Genomic DNA, 18,942 nt, shown 5'->3' with positions numbered 1-18,942 from the left:
AACTTGGAGCGTCTTCTCTCTGCAGTTTGTTTCCCTGAATGACTGAGCGCCTCAATTTCTTAACAGCTGCTCCAAATCAGTGCTAATGATCAGGTGCAATGGCAGCCAGTTTGCTGCTGCCGGTGCACTCTGGGAAGTGCAGTTCTATGAGAGAGCTTAACAAACAGAGGGCGTTTCTCAATCTGTGTTCTTGTGAACGTCATGTTTGGTGGCCAAAGTACTGACCCATACACAAGTTGCATTTCGCAAGAACAGTTAAAATCCCCGGATGTGATCTCGACACGCCCATTTTACCGAGGATACAATCGGATGGTAACTTGTGTGAACTTGGCCGGGCCGGTATCCCAGCATTCAATTCGGGTGTAAAGGCGTATGGTTTCCGGTACACAGATTTTCACAATTTTGTCTATTATTAAATCAATAAATTCATTTTTAAGATGTTTTAAGGCGAGAAATCAGCTGTGTAGATTTTGAATATAGGCAGTTCAACAAAAATTTATGGTGAATTAGACAGACATTTAGACAGACCCCTCTGGCCCCACATTTAGACAGACCCCTCTGGCCCCATTAGACAGACCCCTCTGGCCCCCACATTTAGACAGACCCCTCTGGCCCCACATCTAGACAGACCCCTCTGGCCCCCACATTTAGACAGACCACTGCAGCAACAACAATGGAAGAGGAAAGCCAGGTCCACAATTGTAAGATATTTAAAACAATTTTCCGTCCTCCTCATCCTCTCGCAGGCTGCTCTTCTGCTTCTCGGTAAAGTGTACTGACGGCAGTGGCTAACTTTACCCAGTCCCTCTATAATTTGAATACCTATTTTAACGTTTCTTTTCTGCTTTCAATTAAAAGTGAATCCCGAACAATGTTACAAGGATTTTTTCTTGCCCTTGTGTCGTTATTTATACAGTTATTGGCCCGTGATACTTAATAGCACTTTAAATGAAAACGTAACAAAACAACAAGGCGGTGTGAAGGGTGACCGTCCATGCTTTATTATGAATACACACATCAATGCTAACTATAAAGTGGCAAGCGCCCTCTTTGCTGGGGGTGTTGCGCAATAACAGGGAGAGCGCTTTGTCTCAAAACTGTCAACAGCGTTTTGTGTGCTTCTGAACTTGCGAGTTCATTCTTCCAGGTACAGCCAGCAAGTACGGTCTCCCCAAGAACACAAGTCCGTTCTTTGCTTACTTGGTATTGAGAAACGCCCAGAGACTGTATAAAATAGGTTTTACAGCGCTCCCAAGAGCTGCCATGCTCTCCCTTCTCTCCATTGAAGCCTCTATGTTTACAGGCTTGTGGTGATGAGCAATGTGCTACAGGTGCCAAAAAAATCTATGTTTGGTACTGCCATTGGTTTTGTTTTGTCGAAATCAAAAAAATTGTGAAAAAGAATCGTGATATCAATTCTAAGCAAAAAAATCGTGAATTTTTCCCCAAATCGTGCAGGCCTACTATACACTAACCATTACTTTACTCCGATCATTTTCATCAGTTAGCATAGCTTCACGTGATCGACACCTTTAATCACACACACCGTGCGGCACAGACACACACAAACCGAGATGGCACGCGGCACCTCACCAGTGTCCATCCAAAGAGTGTCTCGTAGCTTGCAGTCCGTCTTTCCTAATCAAACGTTTTTTACAGAAGCTTCTTCAATTCAATTTCAATTCAATTTTATTTATATGACGCCAAATCACAACAACAGTTATCTCACTGCGCTTTTCATAAAAGAGCAGGTCTAGACCATACTCTGTGATGTTATTTTACTGATTCTACCAGGAAGCCACGCTTACAATTCAAATAATTTCAATTTTATTTATAGTATCAAATCATAAGTTATCTCAAGACACTTTACAGATAGAGTAGGTCTAGACCACCCTAGTAATTATTAAAGTCCCAGCAATTCTAGTAATTCCCCTAAGAGCAGGCAGTGTGACAGTGGTGAGGAAAAACTCCTTTTAGGAAGAAACCTGGGCCAGACCCAGGCTCTTGGTAGGCGGTGTCTGACGGTGCCGGTTGGGGGTCTGATGAAAAGTGGCAATAACAGTCACATTAAAGATAATGGAACAGTGAGTAAAAAAGTAGTAGTAGTTCATGTCATAGCAGGGCGTTACAGTATGTAGCGTGGCACAGCAGGGCGTAGCAGGACACCACAGAACGTAGCAGGGTGTAGTGCAGCAGGACCACGGCGACAGCTGCAACCAAGATCTTGGTGTCATCCTAATCCAAGGAAATATGTTGGGCGAAAAACATAAGGAGAGGAGAGAGCAGAGAACAGGCTGTTACATCCTGGAGCCGATATCGGTATACACAAGAAGAAAATCAGATTTGACTGTTAAGCGCAAGAGACATCACTAAATTTAGTTTTCTTTGTCCAGCGGGGAACTTGGTTGGGGGTTTGCCGGGATCCTAAAGAGAACTGTTTTGGCGAGGTAGAAGGTAATATGTGTTAAGCTGAAGACATATTTTAGTGTGCAGCTCGGTTATCTGAGCAAATACATGTATCAGATCGGTCCTCGGTAGCTGATCAGGACATCCCTGACTACATGATCAGAGCTGATAGTAGGTTCACTTTAATCCACTCAGGTATTAGACAAATCCACACACAGACCCCAGATCTGTGACAGTAAACAAGAACCTAACCGAGTGAGTAATGTTAGATCTGAAGCTTAGATACCACTGCTCTAATATTAGTCTAAAATGGATAAGTGCACTTTAAAACAGAGAAAATAAAACATCCAAACTAATTTATAATACTATAATATCCTTGGTGGTATCCAGTCTCATTTGACAACACGAGTAGTAAATCCATGTATTTGCTAGCTCAATGAACAACGCCAGCAGTATCGTCTTTACTAGACTGATATTTACACCTGAAGCAGCTCGGATTCCCCCTCCCCTCTCACTTTCTGCCAGGCAGTCCTGAGACCCAGAAATAGCAACACTGGTGGATGACTCATCGATCTATCAAAGATGCCTGATGAGACACTGATAAAGAGACACATTAGTTATGTGCTACATTAACAAAAGGGACACTGGGTCAGAGTACGACTGACATAAATCCTTCACCTAAACTTGGTGACCTCCTCCATTCGACTCCGTTCTTGGCCCACACACCCTACACCTCTGATTAACAAAGTGTTTTGCCCATTTGCCCATGCGCCTTTCTCTAAGCCCTAAATCAAAGGCTGCCCCTTTTCTAGATCTTCATCCCAAGAGTCCCCTTCCAGTTTCTTTTATCTCCCATCATTTGCTTCTGTCTTTCATCTACTTGCTTCAACATTCCATCCACCCTCTTGCCTTCATCTCCATACTTTCTCCAAACCGCACCCATCCCCCCCAACTGCTTAATGGGCCTTCTTCCATCATCTTCTCTTACATTCTCTGCCTTCTGCCCTGTCCTGTACCTTCTAGTACCTTCCAACCTTTCAAGGTCCTTTGTCAAAAAGTGGGAAATTCTGAATATTTCTATTATTTTTAAAAGGGGTGACTCTGAATATCCGATGCTTCGATCGAAGATTCGACTGTGGGATTGGCAGTTGAATCTTCGCAAAGGCATAAAGCTTCAGTTCAGACAAAAGTTCTGCGACAAAACCATTTGAAACTTGCAACTACTTGCATTGCGCCGTTCTGCAACGTTGTGAAACCTGCCAGTTTACACTAATGCAATTAGATGAGACAGTGTATCATCTTCATAGGAACAACTCTTTGTACTTCCGTTCTAGGATTTCAGTTTTTTTTGTAGCTGGATATATCCTTTGTTTGTATCTAAATATGAAGGTGGATCACATTAGTGATAGTCAGATGCTTGCTATGGTTGCATTTCTAGTGATAAAATGGCAAAAACAACGCTTTATTTCTCTGATTCACTGCTTTGTTCTAACAACGCTCGCTTTCTTCAGTCACTCTTAGCTCACTCGACCATGTTACCGTGATCGTGGGCGCTGGTTGAAGCTTCAGCCAAAAACTCGACCAGTTGAAAGTTTGTAACATAGATAAAAAAAAGTATTATGAGTTATTTTATTTCTATAGTTATGAAACAAGGATCCTGCCATTTTGGCTAAATGGGGGTACTCAAAGTCTTATTTTACATAGAACGACCTGTTTTCTCCCAATAAGTTAACATACAACTTATTATGATTCCACGATCAGTCGACCATCGGCAAGACAATTCTGATTGGACGATGTAAACTCTTAGTCGGGAGACACCCAAAATTTTTAATGCCGGAAAAAAACTGGAGCTAGCACAACTCTACACCTCAGCTGCCACTTCCCCATGCTACATCACCGCCTTACCCAACCAACACGTAGCACTGAGCCCTCCCTTCTCCTTCATCCCCCCTCCGGTTCAGCCCCCACTTTTCTTCTTAGCACCCCTCGCTTCCCAACCGAATCCATCTTCTTCTCTGCTCGGGCTCACATCCAGAGCAGCGGAGCCCTGATGGAGGTCAGCCTGGTCTCTTTCTGCCGTGAGAGACAACAGGGGAAGGACGGCAAGGTGAACTGCTCTCAACGGCTATCACTGAGCTGTATGGTGGGTGAGTAGGAAGAAGGGAGGGAGAGAGAGAGAGAAAGAGAGAGAGAGTGGAGGACGACAGTGCGATCGAGGGAGAGCGAGGACAGGAGGGTAGAAGCAGAGCGAGGGAGAGGGAGAGAGAGGGAGAGAGAGCAAGTGGTCCGGCGCTCACAGCTCACATCGCTGGCTGGCTGGCACACTGTTGTCGAATGAGCTGTCTACCCACGGGGCTGGGAAACGGCAGCTTGTGACAAGCTGGGGAAAGGGGAACATGAATGTAATGCGTACCTTGCCTCGCTTGCTTTCAGATACAGGCCAGAAGAAGACTCCAGAGAAGAAGGATGGGAGGCGCATGTCGTTCCAGAAACCCAAAGGGACCGTTAAATATTCTGTGAGTAGCGCAAAAGCAACTCTGTGTTAATGTTGTTATGTGTGTTTGATGCTTTTCTGCTCCCATGCTGCTGCTGCTGCTTCTGCGTGTGTGTCTGCTGCTGCTGCTGCTGGTTTCTGTAGCTCTGACTAGGTCTGGTAATATTCTAGCTTTAGCTGTTGTTGTTGTTATTGTGTGTTGTGAAGACACCGTGTCCGACCATGCTTGGTAGCTCATAAGTGAGTGGGGAGAAGTATTTTGTAGATTTTGCCAGTGTAACACGTGTACCTCATTCTCCAAATGTTTACATTAAGGACTGTGTGTGTGTGTGTGCTCGCGCACATGTGTGTGCATGTGCACAGACACAATGTGCTGTATCTTCTGTGTCCCGTGCAGCAACGCTCAGCTCCGTTTTGCATGTTGATATATAGAAAAGGATAGAGAGGAGTTGTAGTAGCTGTGTGCGTTTCCTTCAGCAGGATCAGACCCGGACAGATAGGCTGTGTATTTGTTTTTCCATTGGTGCCACGTATTGGAGAGCATTCCACCACAGAGTTTTGCTGTGCTCGCGTATGACCTTCCAACTGCGTTGTCATTTCTATTGATTTAGCTGTTGTGTAGGAGAAGGGGAGGGGGGAGGGGGGAGAGAGAGAGGGGAGAGAGGGAGAGAGAGAGGGGAGAGAGGGAGAGGGGGCTCTGGTTCCCTGGCGTGAGCTGAAAATGGAGCCTGTCTCTGCTTTGCCTGGTTGTGTTCTTCAAATGACCCTCAAATCCCGCTGCAGTCTGACTGCTTTTCCTTGCCGCTCTCGCCGTGGCAACGGCAAGAAGTGGGATTGCTGTGGCTCTGCTCCGGCAGTCTTCCTGTCTGCTGACGAGAGAGGAAGAGATGATGTGAGGAAAGAGAGAGGAAAGGAAAGGGAAGGAAGCGAGTGAGAGCAAGGTCTCTCACTGGCACTCCACTCTCTTCACCCAAACTCCAGCTCCAGGAGCCGCTTCACTGTAGCTTTCACTGGGATCGCCTCTCTTTCCCCCATCTCACCAACACCTTAGCAACAGAGACACCAGCTCCACCTCTACCTCCTTCCCCACCTGTCAGTCATCCAAGGCCTGCTGATTGACAAGGCCCTTGTTTCTCTTCCAGGGACTTGGAACAGCCAGAACTCCTCCTACAGGATATGTGTCCTGAGCCAAAAGTGTCATGGCCCTGATATGACCTGAGAAATCTAGTGTTTAGAAAAAGGACCATATCTCAATCGCACAGCATACCAATTTTGTTCTTGTCAGCCATCCCTATCTCTTCCTCTTTCCTCCTTATTTCCCCCCACCACTAGTTTGTTATTAGTGTGACGGATGGATGCTGCAGCGCCACGTAGCGACAAGACTCTGGGCTGCGGAGAGTGATTAAGGCGATGTGACCAAGCCTCCCGTACGCTGTCAGAGACACATGGTTGCCACTGTCCCAGTGATTGAGAAGTGGCTTTATCTTAAACTCATCTCCCGTGCCGGAGATGGCCAGTGATGTTTCCTTATTTCGCTTGCCAGCAGATGCGTTTTTAATCTACCGCCCGGCGGCCACAGGAAAAAGGAGGGTTTCCTCTTATGCCACCTTATCAATTCAATCTCCCTCCCTCCCTCCCCCCTCTCCTCCATCTACCTCACACACAGGCTTCTTCCTTTTTCGTATTGAGAAATAACCTGAGCAGCTGCAACCCTGCCTAGACACTGATAACGCACGTCCATTCAGCCAAGTCCAGCTATTGGCTGACCTGCATCCAATTAAAAAAGTGTTTGAAGTCCGTGGGAACAATAGAGATAGATGAGGAGACAGAAGGACGCAGACAGAGAGAGGCAAAGAGCAGCACAGAGGTGAGCTGTTGGGGGGGGAGAGGACGGCCAGTCAAAGTCAAACTAATTGAAGAACAGAGTGCCGGCCACACATATTTATCTCCAGACACACCAACTTTGTCACACCACAGACATAGACGCTTCAGTTGGGATGCTGTTTTGGATCCACAGGGTGTGTCGGGTGATGGCTTGCAGAGACACATCAAAAAAGCGATGGGAAAGCCTCACACTATTTTTAGTTTTGTAGCTTTGGCCATGATTTCAATCTATCACTTTTTAATTCTCTCATAATTGTGAAACGGTGATAATTCCTCTGACAATAATCATGATATCAAAATCTCAAATCGTGACATCCATAGTTTAGGCACATTAGTTTTGTGGCAAAACCAAAAGCCCACAAAAATAATATTCCCCCACACAATGATGGTACTTATAGTAGACTGAACCAGGAAGTTGTTCTCTAAACCATAATGGATGTTTACAACTAACAATTTGGGGAGTGACACTGTTTGCCTTCATTTTCTTCCAAATATATTTGGATAATGTGAAGGGTTTGTTTAATACTTGTCTGATCAGGGCATCATAGTGGCCCACTTATTCTAAGACACTGACAATGTAATGATAGCATCCCCTGATCCACTAGTCTTTTCCTGTCACCTTTCTACTGCTTAATAGCAAAGACAGGCATACAGTATATGTCCCTAAATAATAATCTGGTCGTTTTTCTAACCAAAAGCAGACATGGCCAAAACTACAACGATAACCTCTTCTTTGTGATAAATTGGAGTTATTCCTCAAGTTGAGTCGTTAGTTTTTGGCCTGAGCCGCCCTACACACACTCTGTCTCAGTCTGTTGCAGTGCTCTCAGCAGAACTGGCACAGCAAAGCTCTCATTACATTTTGTATAGTAACACTAGAGAGCAGTTTTATGGGAAAGGCTGTCTCGCTTCCAGTTTGTAGGCCGGCAAAGAAAGAAGGAGGTTGTCAGCATTCATGGTGTTGTCATTCTGGCCAACAACATGATCAGTCATGATCAGCTGCATGTGTTCCCGTGGGCTGTAGTAAAACAGTGGTCATGGCCCTCAGTCATTAAATAAATGTGTGCTCACTTTTTCAACACGTGGGTTGGGCTATCAACTATCACATGATGATGATTACATTTCGTATTGGATGGATTACTATGACATTTTGAACACACATTTATACATCAATCAGGATGAATTTTAATACGTTTAGAGATCCACCAACAAAGGGTTTCCCAAACATTTTCTTCGGGTTTTTTTCTACTTCCTTGTCTTGAAACAGAGCAGACTGACAGAACACCTGATGCGCCGCATGTTTCTCTGTGAAGAGACGAGACAGAAAGAGAAAGAGAGGTGCGCCACATTCAGCTGTTTCTCCTCGAAAGGAGGGTCAACAAAACAACGCTGCATTGTTTAGACTGGGAGATTGGCAGTCAAATCAGGCTCCTTTGCATTGGTGGTTTTGGCGTTTTCTGTTCTTCTGCTTCACCTTCACCTGGCAGTCCTTTTACAATCCTGTCCATGCGTTACTAGCAGTGCAGCAGAACCATGCATCATTCATTTATTTATATGTAGTCTTTGCCTCCCCCCCCCCGGCCCCCTTCAAGTGGTGCGCCCCCCAGTTTGGGAACCACTGCCCTAAGGTGTAGTGCCATCATCAGGTCACTTACATATATTTTGCTGTGTGGCCCAAATACTTGCAAAACCAATGCCACTCCCATCAGCCTCAGCTTTATTTTGTCTAAGTAATAAATAGCAAACCTTGGTGCACATGGCAAATGGCCTTACTAAACATCAACTGCTGTGGCCAAGTACAGCTTAACAATTCTGCTGAAGAACTACTGTATATGAAATAGAGTTTGATCCAGATGTGAGGAGCCAACAGTCTGCAGGCTAAATGGATTTCTGCTGGGCTTAAAGGAAGTCCTGTGGGCTTTAGAGGACTTGCGGACATTTGATGAGTCATACGCTGAGAGGCAGGTGTGTGTGCATGTTCACAAAGAGAGACACACACACATCGGCGACAATCTTAACTCTGCACCCTCCTGACAATCAGTCACTCTGATTGCATTATTCACCACTGGGTAGGCGAGGAGATCCCAGTGTTTCAGCTCTTTCACAGCTCCCTGTTTGAGAGTAGGAGAACAAGTCAAAGGGTGATGGAGAACTGAGAGATTGGAAGGGTATGTGGAGGGCAACGGTAAAAAGGATGGAGGAGGGGATAAAGGGGAATGCATATGGAATGCATCTATTTATGATAGAGACAGCAACTAAGACAACACCCAGATGTCAGCATCTCACTCTGTTCCCTTTGTGTCAAAGCATTCTTATATGAACTATAGCCTGTGATTCCTGTTAGTTAACCAGAGGGAAAAGCTTGAGAGACAAAACATTGTTTTCAATTGTCTTTTCATTAATCATTGATCATTCCAATCATTCATTACTTGTTTTTATGTTAACACCATGTGTTAACAAGCGATGGGACTTCGCTAGCCAAATCAGCCCTTAGCATACTTTTGTAACTGTGACCCTTTTAAAACATCAAATGTCCCATCACTACAACCTTCCTGGGCCCAATTGTCCACATAAAGCCAAGGACAGTATCAATGCTGTTAGCAGGCTTCTCATTTTCAGATTTGATAAGCTATAATACTTTGTTAGTTAGCCAAGCTACAAAATGACTTGGCTGTTAATTCCACTTTTAAATATAATGATTAGAGTAATGAAAAGGTACATTTAAGTTTCCCAGTGATGTAGCTAGTAACACCTAATATGTAACACCTAATATGGACCTGGCTTCTCTAGATACAGATGAACTTGGAAGTTGACTAAAATATTTGTCCATGGCACACCAATTTAGCCCGGATGGAATGAGAATACTTTCTAACCCTGTTTTTAAATCCATATGATTTCATGAATTCTTAAAATTCTTGTTTCTTAAAGAATCAAAATGTGTTCCATGTCTATCAGTCACCCTGTCATTTTAATGTTATTTTGCAGCACTCACCATGTGTACATTGTATTGTTTATTGTCCCTCCCAATAGAAAACTACATTGACAAAACCCTGGCTTAAACACGGCCTAAGCTTTGTCATTTCAAAGTTTAAATAGTGCGTCTCTTTTGGCTTTGCTGCTTCTTGCGTGTCATTAGATCCCTGCATATGTGTTGGTAGATCAGTGGGAAATCTAACAAAGCCTGAAGCAGGAGGTCATCACCTGTCACAAGGAGGAAGAGTGAAACAGACAACTTGTTCTGTGCCCCATTGAAATGGACAGAAGGATGTGACTTTCTCCTCCGTCACTTATAGAGAGTCTAAATATAGTTCTGCAAACGATCAGCTAGGCTGTGGTCGCACACAATAAACATGCCGTTAGGGTAGTAACGACAAAGTTGCTATGGCAACTGTCATGCTAAAGCTGGGCTTCATCCTTCATTATAAAATGAGAAGCGATAGCTGCTTTAATATGGCATTATGGGTGATTAAACTGTACACCGTAGAGTTTTATCTCCAGGTTGATGACGACACAGTCGATTTATTGCGATGATTATGGTTTTGAAAAAAGAAAACAATTTCATTAAGAATCAAAGTTGGTCTCAGTGCAGAAAAGGGTCCTTACGTAAAACTGTGGACCAGCCAACAGCTGTCAATTGTTACCTTTTTAACAGATTTCTGCTTTATAATCCAACCACGAATCCGTAGCTCTGCTTCTTATTTCCTTCGTTTGTCTTTTGCAGTTGCACTCATCGATTTGCACTCATGTTCCATACTTAAAGTTCCTACCAAGAAGCCAGTGGACTCTTTAATGGAACTATTAGTCTTTGGCTGTCCAGCCGACTGCCCTTGTTGAATCTGTGTGTTCTCTCCTGTTCAACAAGAGTGACCATTAGCTAGATGTCGATCACTCTCAAGATGGCTGTCGCGGCCTTCCTCTACCCTTCTGCTCAGAAGGACAGATGTCGCCCTGACGGGAAGAGGCTTAATTATTCATCCCCAGTTTCCGATGAATAATGGGTATTATTGATCTGGAGGATGGGAAGATAGGGTGTACCTGTCATTAGTGGCTATGATCCTGATTGTGATTGCTCTCTAGTTTCCTTTCCCTCCCTCCCTCCCTCCTTCTGCTGTCATTGTGTCAATATCAGGTCTTTATCAGTGGGTCACATTTGCATGTCCCCTTTCCTCTGCCACTTAATTGAGTTAGAGATAGCTCCTCTTACAGTACAATCAATGGCTACATCTTTTAGCAGTGTTATTCCTAGGGTTGTCGAAGACTTAGGTGTATGTATTTGGCGGGGGGTTAAGGGGTCTTCTCTTAAGAAAATGGGACGTTATTCTATAAAAAATGCAATTTCACACATCACGTTGGACTAATTGCACCTCCGCTCTCCTCTGCCACTTAATTGAGTTAGAGATAACTCCTCCTACAGTACGATCAGTGGCTGCATCTCTTAGTATCTCTAGGTATGTCGAAGACTTAGGTGAACATAGAAGAAGTCCACTGGGGACTGACTACAATTATTAGATCTGAGAGTCTTTGTCTCTTTTGATGATTTTACATTCATTCGGCCTGGGTGCTGCACCTAAACCTTATAATGGCAGGGAAAACCTTGTTATAGGTTGGTGGAGTTGCATGTACTGTGTGTGTGTGTGTGTGTCATTTTAGTGATCCCTTGGTAGTTCTGTGACGTAAAACGCTGCTTGTGTTGTGAACGTCACTTCCCTATGTAGATGTAGTGATTCATTAAGCTTTAAAGGCAAACTGGAATCAGACTATAATTACACCACTTTTAGTGCCAAGATCAGCCCACCACCTGGCTTTGCCAATGTTTACTTCATTGAACAGCGGATATTTTTATCCATATTGATTGGCTGCGATCCTAAAACAAAGAACTACCAGAGCAGCTATTTGATGCAAGAGCCAGTAGCTGTCATCAAGTCAGGGTAAGCTTTAAAATATCTATGTTTGAGAGCAAAAGGCAGAGGATTTGTCAATACATGTCTAATAGGTGACCCTATATTGCACAATGCTGAAGAAGTACCATATAAAAACAGTTGTTTTAGCAGCTGTAAATGTCCTGTAGACCTGAATGTCCTGCAGGTCAGCTTTGTGCTGAGCAACAGAGGAGCTATAAAGCTAAAAATAAATAGTTTATGGAAGAGACGGTAGCTAATAGCACCTAGGGAGAATCGATGCCCTGTGCTGAAGCTGCCTGGAAGAAAGGCTCTGACGCGCTCGTTATTAACTCCTTACGTAAAAAGGAGAACTCCTGTCGTCTCCTAAAACAAGACTTAATACAATTTTAAATCAATTTCCAGTCATAAACACTTACAGTACGGCTTCATAGAGCTGATTAGATGACAATTCGTCAGGGACCTTAAAGGCCCAGTGTGTAACGTGTTTAGTTGTTTGTTATCAAAATCGGTGTTGCCGGTTCACAAACGTATTCCTATTGGCTTGAAATTTTACGTTTCCATATTCATGAACTGGGGTAGACGCTCCATATTCAATTTTTGTTTTACTGACTAATTAACAATGTTAAAACCATCATAATTATAACGTTCAAAAAGTTATTTCTTATTTGCACAATTTAACAGTTTATTATTTACAATTTACATCATAACAATGTAAACACTGCCACACTGGATTTGTTTTTCGGACTCTGCTCTGCCATTTATTTAAAAATAATTTTAAAAAAACACAGATCAGTGTCAATTCTGCAATCATCTTCCATTCACATCACCCGAAAGATGTGTGCAATGTGCATCATGTGGACGAGTGCACTGTATATGGCTAACTGTGCGAGGGTAAAAAGCTTTCATCAACATCTACGACACAGCCTTGATTGCATTGATTGCAGCATTGCTTGAGATATAATCAGGTCATCACAAATTGCCCTTTGTCAATACATTTAAATAATTTCAGAAAACAATGAACCTGAAAAGTAGCCATTGAAATAAAGTTCTTGATTTGGAATTTAAGACATGATGCTAGTGGTGGAGGGGCAGTGGAGGAGCAGTGCATTGTCTGCATGTGAACTGCCGCGTCTCCAGCAAAAAACGCCGGGAAAAAACTACCAGTGAACGCAGCAGCCGCGTATCGGCCAATGCTAATACACGTAAAAAACGCAAACATCTGCCCAATATATTGACCGGCCAATAAAATCGGTCTATCGTGTATGCTCAAATCTCTCTTAGTATATTGATAGTTTCAATGCTCACTGTAACACGATGTATTAATCAGGTATTATTTATCCATCACAAGTTCCCAGCAGACAGGTGATCCCAGCAAAATCAAAGGTCAAAAGACATTGAGGTGTCCTCTCTCTGTTGTTTAATGATTGTAAAGTGCATGATATAATTATTGATCCAGTGGAGTGGGACCATAATTTGGGAAGATTATGCAATTATGAAACCTAATAACCGCCAATGCCAAATAAAATACACGTGCATGTAGAAGTAACATACATGATCCTTTATTGTTAAGGGACACATAAAAATGCAATAAATCAACTAAAATGAATGGCAGAATTTTCAAAGAATATATTAATTATTTTACACACTTTTATATAAGACTTTATATTTTGCCCTCATCACTGACTTAATCAGCTATTTCTAATGAACTCAACAACTGCATTAATATATTTATCAAACCTTTAACAATATGAAAAACTGTCTTCATACACACAATATAACCATAACAACGACTGTCACATGAATAATTATATAGATAATAATGGTTACAATGTTGACCATTGAAATGCCAATGAAACGGCAACAGGATTAATCTAGCCTGGCGGCTGCTCTGGAGCAGGTTAGCTGTACAGAATAAATCTCCACGGTAACGTATGTGCCCCTGCTTTCATGAAACCGTGTCACGGCTAAATTCAGCCAGGATAACTGCATAGTTCCGGCTTAATCCGCTATCGAGGTTTTGTAAAAAAGCTCGCAGTTTCAGAAACCAGGATATGATGTCCACAATTTTGCATCTGATCACTTAACTTTGTGTATTTCAGACAAGATTGGTCTGTAATAACGTTCATTTCTAAACCCGACAGCCATGAGCTTTGTCCACGTCTTCACTGCCCTGGTTGCTGTGCAACCTCCATTTAATTTAATCGTAACTTTGATCAAATTATTAAATTAAATCTGGCCTGATGAACAAGCAGTGAAGATATAAGGGTATCAAATAGCATTTTAAAATATGAAGGATGCCTTCTAATTTGATTTGTTTCTAAGAACTGATCAAATTAACATTTAATCTAGCAGGACAATTTAATCATTTCTACAAACTGCTGTTATTGTGGATCTCCACTTTGACCCTTCAAGGTGATCTGTCTGTGAACAGGGCAAAAATAGACATCTGGATTAACAGGCAGTCTGTGTAAAGCATTGGCATTTTTTCCTTGTCACTTGCTACACTAACTGATGAATAATTAGGTTTTGCAAAGGGCTGTAGTCAACCAAAGAAAAGCTTGGTTGACTGAAATTCTACCTCTATTTTTTTGCTTCTAGATTAACTACTAACTTCAGTCTACCTGGTGGTGTTGTGTGTTCACCAAAGCGTTTTTCCCTGCGTGAGTTAAAGGAGAATTCAGGTCGATTCCAACACAGATCTGTAGTTTCTAAATGTTGAGGTCTGTCAGTAGAGAGAAAAAAGAAACCAATTGGTGCTGCCTACACTGTTATCCTCCTGCTAGAGTTAGCACCAAACAGGCTTCAACAGGGCAAGATTTAAACCTGTTTTTAGCCTCTAAACATATTCAAAATGTCATTAAAAGTGCCTACCCATGTGCAGTGATTCCTCCCGAGTGAACATAGTGAATATGACTGCAGTTAATGTGACAGAAATGCATTAAGTTGTGTTAATTCAGCTGGGTTTAGTTTGTTGAGACAGCAGTTAGAGAGCTTAGGAACCGTCTACAAGCTACAACACAGAAAAGAGCAAAAACAAAAATATGTAGGCTATCAATTTAATGGTTAAAGAATGTAGTGTTTCCAAACTTACCTCAATTGTAACTTGTCTCCTGCTAGTTGTACTACAGCACTTACTTTAAAAAAATAAGCATATGTTTATTTTTGAAAATATGTTTGTATCTCTTTTTGTAGTTGTAGTTTGTAGACGGTCCCTTGCAGTATCACCACAGGAACTAAACACAGCTGAATCAGCACAACTTTCATGCATTTCTTTCGCATCTACAGCAGTCAGATTCCCTGTGTTCACCCAGAAGGAATCACTGCACATGGCGGGCACTTTTAATGACATTTTGAACGTGTTAAGAGGCTAAAAACAGGTTTAAAACTTGCCCTGTTAAAGCCTGTTGTGTGGTAACTCTAGCAGGGGGAGAACACAGTGTAGACAGCACCGATTAGTTTAATTTTTCCCTCTACTGACAGCACTTCAAATTCACAAACAACAGAGCAACGTGTTGGAATCGACCGTAATTCTCCTTTAATGCTCTGTTGCATATTTCTACCCTGCAAACACCGCCAGCATGGCGAGGCACTGAGTGTCTATTATGCGCTGAGCCTGGCACGTTTGGAGTTTTCTGTAATAAACCGCTGCGCCTCCAGGGCGTTTTTGGAAGAGCCAACCCAAACTTTTGAGTTAGCAGCTAGCGTTAGCAAGCTAGCTTTGTTGTCAGAACACTGAACAGGACATTTTTAGGTGACACTTGATGAAGTGTAAACACACAGTGCAACGGTTAGCATTGCTAAGCCTCTGTTCTGATTGACAGGTCGGCACGTAGCCATGCCCCAAAGCATCCGCTGGTTTATCATAATTTTTACAATAAATGGGACCATAATTTACAATACAAACATCATGCTTTTATGAAGAAGATGTTAAACTAGCGCCTGAGGCCATAAACTTGTTAGGAGAATGTTTACTTATATAAATCAAGCAATAAATCAAGAGTTATTTGGTTTTTAGTCCACATGGTATAATTTCCAGGGGAAGTCTAAAGGTTTGCATTTTGTCTTCACCTCAGTTTAATCTGGTAACATCCATTTGCAACCAGTTACCTGCCTAAAGTAGTGAATCTCCACCCATCCCATCATCATCTGCAGTGTACTTCTGCTCACCGAGAAACTACTATCTCCGTCAGCCCTGCACAGCATACCCACCCAGTCCACACTGCACAATGCATCCCTGCTCTGCCTTGTTCATTGTTGTCCACAAAAATGTCTCACTTTGCTGAGTCATGGAGACTGGATCCCAGCAGTGTGACTGACCTCAGCTCTGATTAATGTGTTCCCCCAGCGGGTAGGGCATCCAAGTCTAGTGTAGTCAACAATCTGGGCCTTGGTTTAGCATTGAGCACACTCTCAGCCCAGTGTCGTCTGACCTGAGTAGTCGTTATATTCCCGCCTAAATTAAAGGACACAAAGTGGAGGATGGTGCTTCAAGCAACATGTCGAATGTCAAGCAGACATTTCACCTCCAAAACTTAGATAGCTGTGCTCCGGAGCCAAAACAGTTGACACAGCAATATTACTGTCACTCTGCTTTCATGGTGATTAGTCTTTTACTAGCTATTTCTGCTGGATTTCAGCCTTCATTAGCTATTTATTTGATATTTTTCTCATATGACTGTATGTTTCCTCTAGTTGCCTGGAGTGGGCTTGTTTCAGACAAAGCCCCATTGGGGATGGGTGTTTAATCATTAAAAATGACACCTATATTTAGTACCAGAGGCATGGACCAACATTGGGCTGAATTAGATTTAAAGAAGATTTGTACCGGATTAAACAAACTTAGCCAGCCATGCCTAAAGAGTTTACTGCAGGGTTTTTACATGTTTGAATGTCGAGCGTTCCTTCTTCTTGCTGGGAATGCACCAGTGTTTTCCCCCATGACTGAGAGGAAACCTACTACATGTTTGTATTCAAATTCAAAGATGGATTTCCCTACAATTTAAAACCTGTGTTGTGTAGCTACTACACGTTTGTTCAATAGAAACATGTCACCGGACGTTGTCAATCCTATCTCAGTCCTAACCTGGCTTCATTTCACCACAACCCAGTCCACAGCTACGTTGTCCTGTCCCCAGCCTTGTCCCCCTGTCTCATAAACCCTGCAATGTCCCATCATCAGTAGATGCTCAAGCTAACAGGCTAAATAGAACGCGTACTAATAGCTTTTTTTGTCTTTGAGCCGTAAGATTCTTCGGGATGATGCCGTATGGCATACGCTTGTTCTTGCTAAATCAAGTCCAGTTTATATATGTCAAATATTTGAAATTCTTAGAACTTAAATCAAATATTAGTCCATGCAAGCTTACTTTCAATGTTTCTGAGTTTACTAAAGAGATAAAATGTCTCTTGAAATGCTGTCCGACACCCGTGTAATACAGCGAAGAAAAGGCTATAGCTTCTAATTTGTCCCTTCACATTGACTTTCAGTTGCTACCTGGAGAGAAAACATTTTGTGTTTGGAGCATGAGTTAGTGCACGTCACTGTTAATGATATTAACTGTGAAAACATTCACTGGTTGCAAAAGGCTTCTACATTTTTGGGATTTTCGGCTCCCTCCCCTCGATGTTGTTATGTGTTGACTTATGATCCTCTCATGTCATGTGTGACTAACTAGCACACAATGATTCTGTGTTACTAATGTCCCAGTCTGTCTTAGTTTTCCAACCTGTGGATGACTGTGCTGTATTGCTGGTGCACGAATATCCTCCTGGAAACCATATGTGTGCCTTGGTGTTTTTATAGGACTGTTTGCACACATGCATGCACTCTCTCTCTCTCTCTTTCTCACTCACACACACACACACACACACACGAACGATAGATCCACACACACTGAGGCTGTCCCACGCCTGAAAGAAAAAAAAACTACAACACACAGTGCCATTATCCTGTCCTAATTATACATGGCTCAGAGTCATCCCTGCCTGCACATTTCTCACACACGCAGGCTCTTTCTGACATGGTTGTCGTCCTTATTTGGAAAGTAGAAACTCCCGCTGGGCATTTAGGATGCTTAACTAGTTCAGACACCTGCAGCACGTCTCTGTTGTATGGATTTTAACTGGTGGGGACAAGCTAGTGCACCTGTGTAAAACTGCAGGGTGCAGCAGCTGAGCGCAGGATGTTGCCACTACAGCAGCCTGTATTAAGGGGGACTATGCAGTATTTTAGCTTAATTTACCTTAACTGAACAGCTTTGGAGTCATTAGAATGGTAGTATGACTTTGAATGATGGTCGTCTCGCTCCCCCCTTACCGCCTGTGAGCGGAAAAACCAGCCTTGCAACTTTTGGCCGCCGAGTCGCCGGCCTCAGCGTCAGGGAGTATCGCGTGATATCAGGTCTTGGGATGTAACAAATTGCTTTACGGCACGGAAACGGCAAACTGACCGAGCGAGGAGTCAGACACAAGTAAACACAGGAGCTGCCGAATATCTATTCATCTTATAGATGTTGGGGGGGGGCTCCATAGAGAAACCTGCAAGCATAAAGCGCTTAGCGCCCCTTTCAACCTCAGCTAACATGGATTGCTGCCTCGTGTTCCGCTTGCTTGTAGACTGAATATGGTTCAGGATGATATGCTTTTATTCAATGTAATAAATTGTTTAGCTACTTAGTCCTAGAGTTAGTATGATTAGGAAATGTTCGTCCTTGTTCTTTAGGTACTGTATATTTGAACAAGCAAGACAGTATTTTGATTTATACTTTGTCTTTCTAAACAGTATATCTTGCTAACATTAGCCTGCACTCTGATATAGTAGCATCCAGGATGAGCTTCCACACAGTGGGGAGATACCATGGTGGAGATGCTAGTCATGAACAGGTTTTTTAGATCATTGGTGCTTTACCCCCACAAAGTAATATTGCATCAAATGCTCCTTGGCCTTGGAAGTAATGCTTGGTTTCTACTGTAGACAGGAAGCTAGTTAGCAACAATTACAACAAGTAGGGCTCGGTATTGGTGTGTGTACGCAAAACCTTTTTCAGGTATCTACTAAAATAGTCTACAGTGTTTACACACCCAGGCTAAAGTTCATTAAAAAGAGGAATAAAATAACATCTTTTGGAAATTGATCTTAATGCCTTAATTAAATAGATTTTGGAAAATCCAACCTTTTATGATATAGATTTTAGAAAATCCAACCTTTTATGATACCCCCTTTTATAATAACCCCCCCCCCCCACATCATCACATACC

General features: G+C 42.7%; 1 protein-coding gene across 9 annotated transcripts in view; it reads left to right on the top strand.

Annotated features, from left to right (window-relative positions):
- oxr1a (oxidation resistance 1a) overlaps positions 1 to 18,942 on the top strand; it is a 216,966-nt gene that overhangs the window by 144,703 nt on the left and 53,321 nt on the right. For 6 of the 9 annotated variants that reach the window (XM_032517852.1, XM_032517856.1, XM_032517848.1 and 3 more), the window contains one exon: positions 4,840 to 4,922. In XM_032517852.1, coding sequence (XP_032373743.1) covers positions 4,840 to 4,922 — 83 coding nt within the window. Of the gene's footprint in view, positions 1 to 4,276; positions 4,554 to 4,839; positions 4,923 to 18,942 lie in introns of those variants that run through there. The other 3 variants (XM_032517851.1, XM_032517849.1, XM_032517846.1) reach the window with 1 other exon arrangement.

Source organism: Etheostoma spectabile, chromosome 6 (genome assembly GCF_008692095.1).
Source record: "Etheostoma spectabile isolate EspeVRDwgs_2016 chromosome 6, UIUC_Espe_1.0, whole genome shotgun sequence".
Classification (NCBI taxonomy): Eukaryota; Metazoa; Chordata; class Actinopteri; order Perciformes; family Percidae; genus Etheostoma; species Etheostoma spectabile.
Note: the sequence above shows the minus strand (reverse complement) of the source record. Positions and strands in the feature narration are given on the sequence as shown.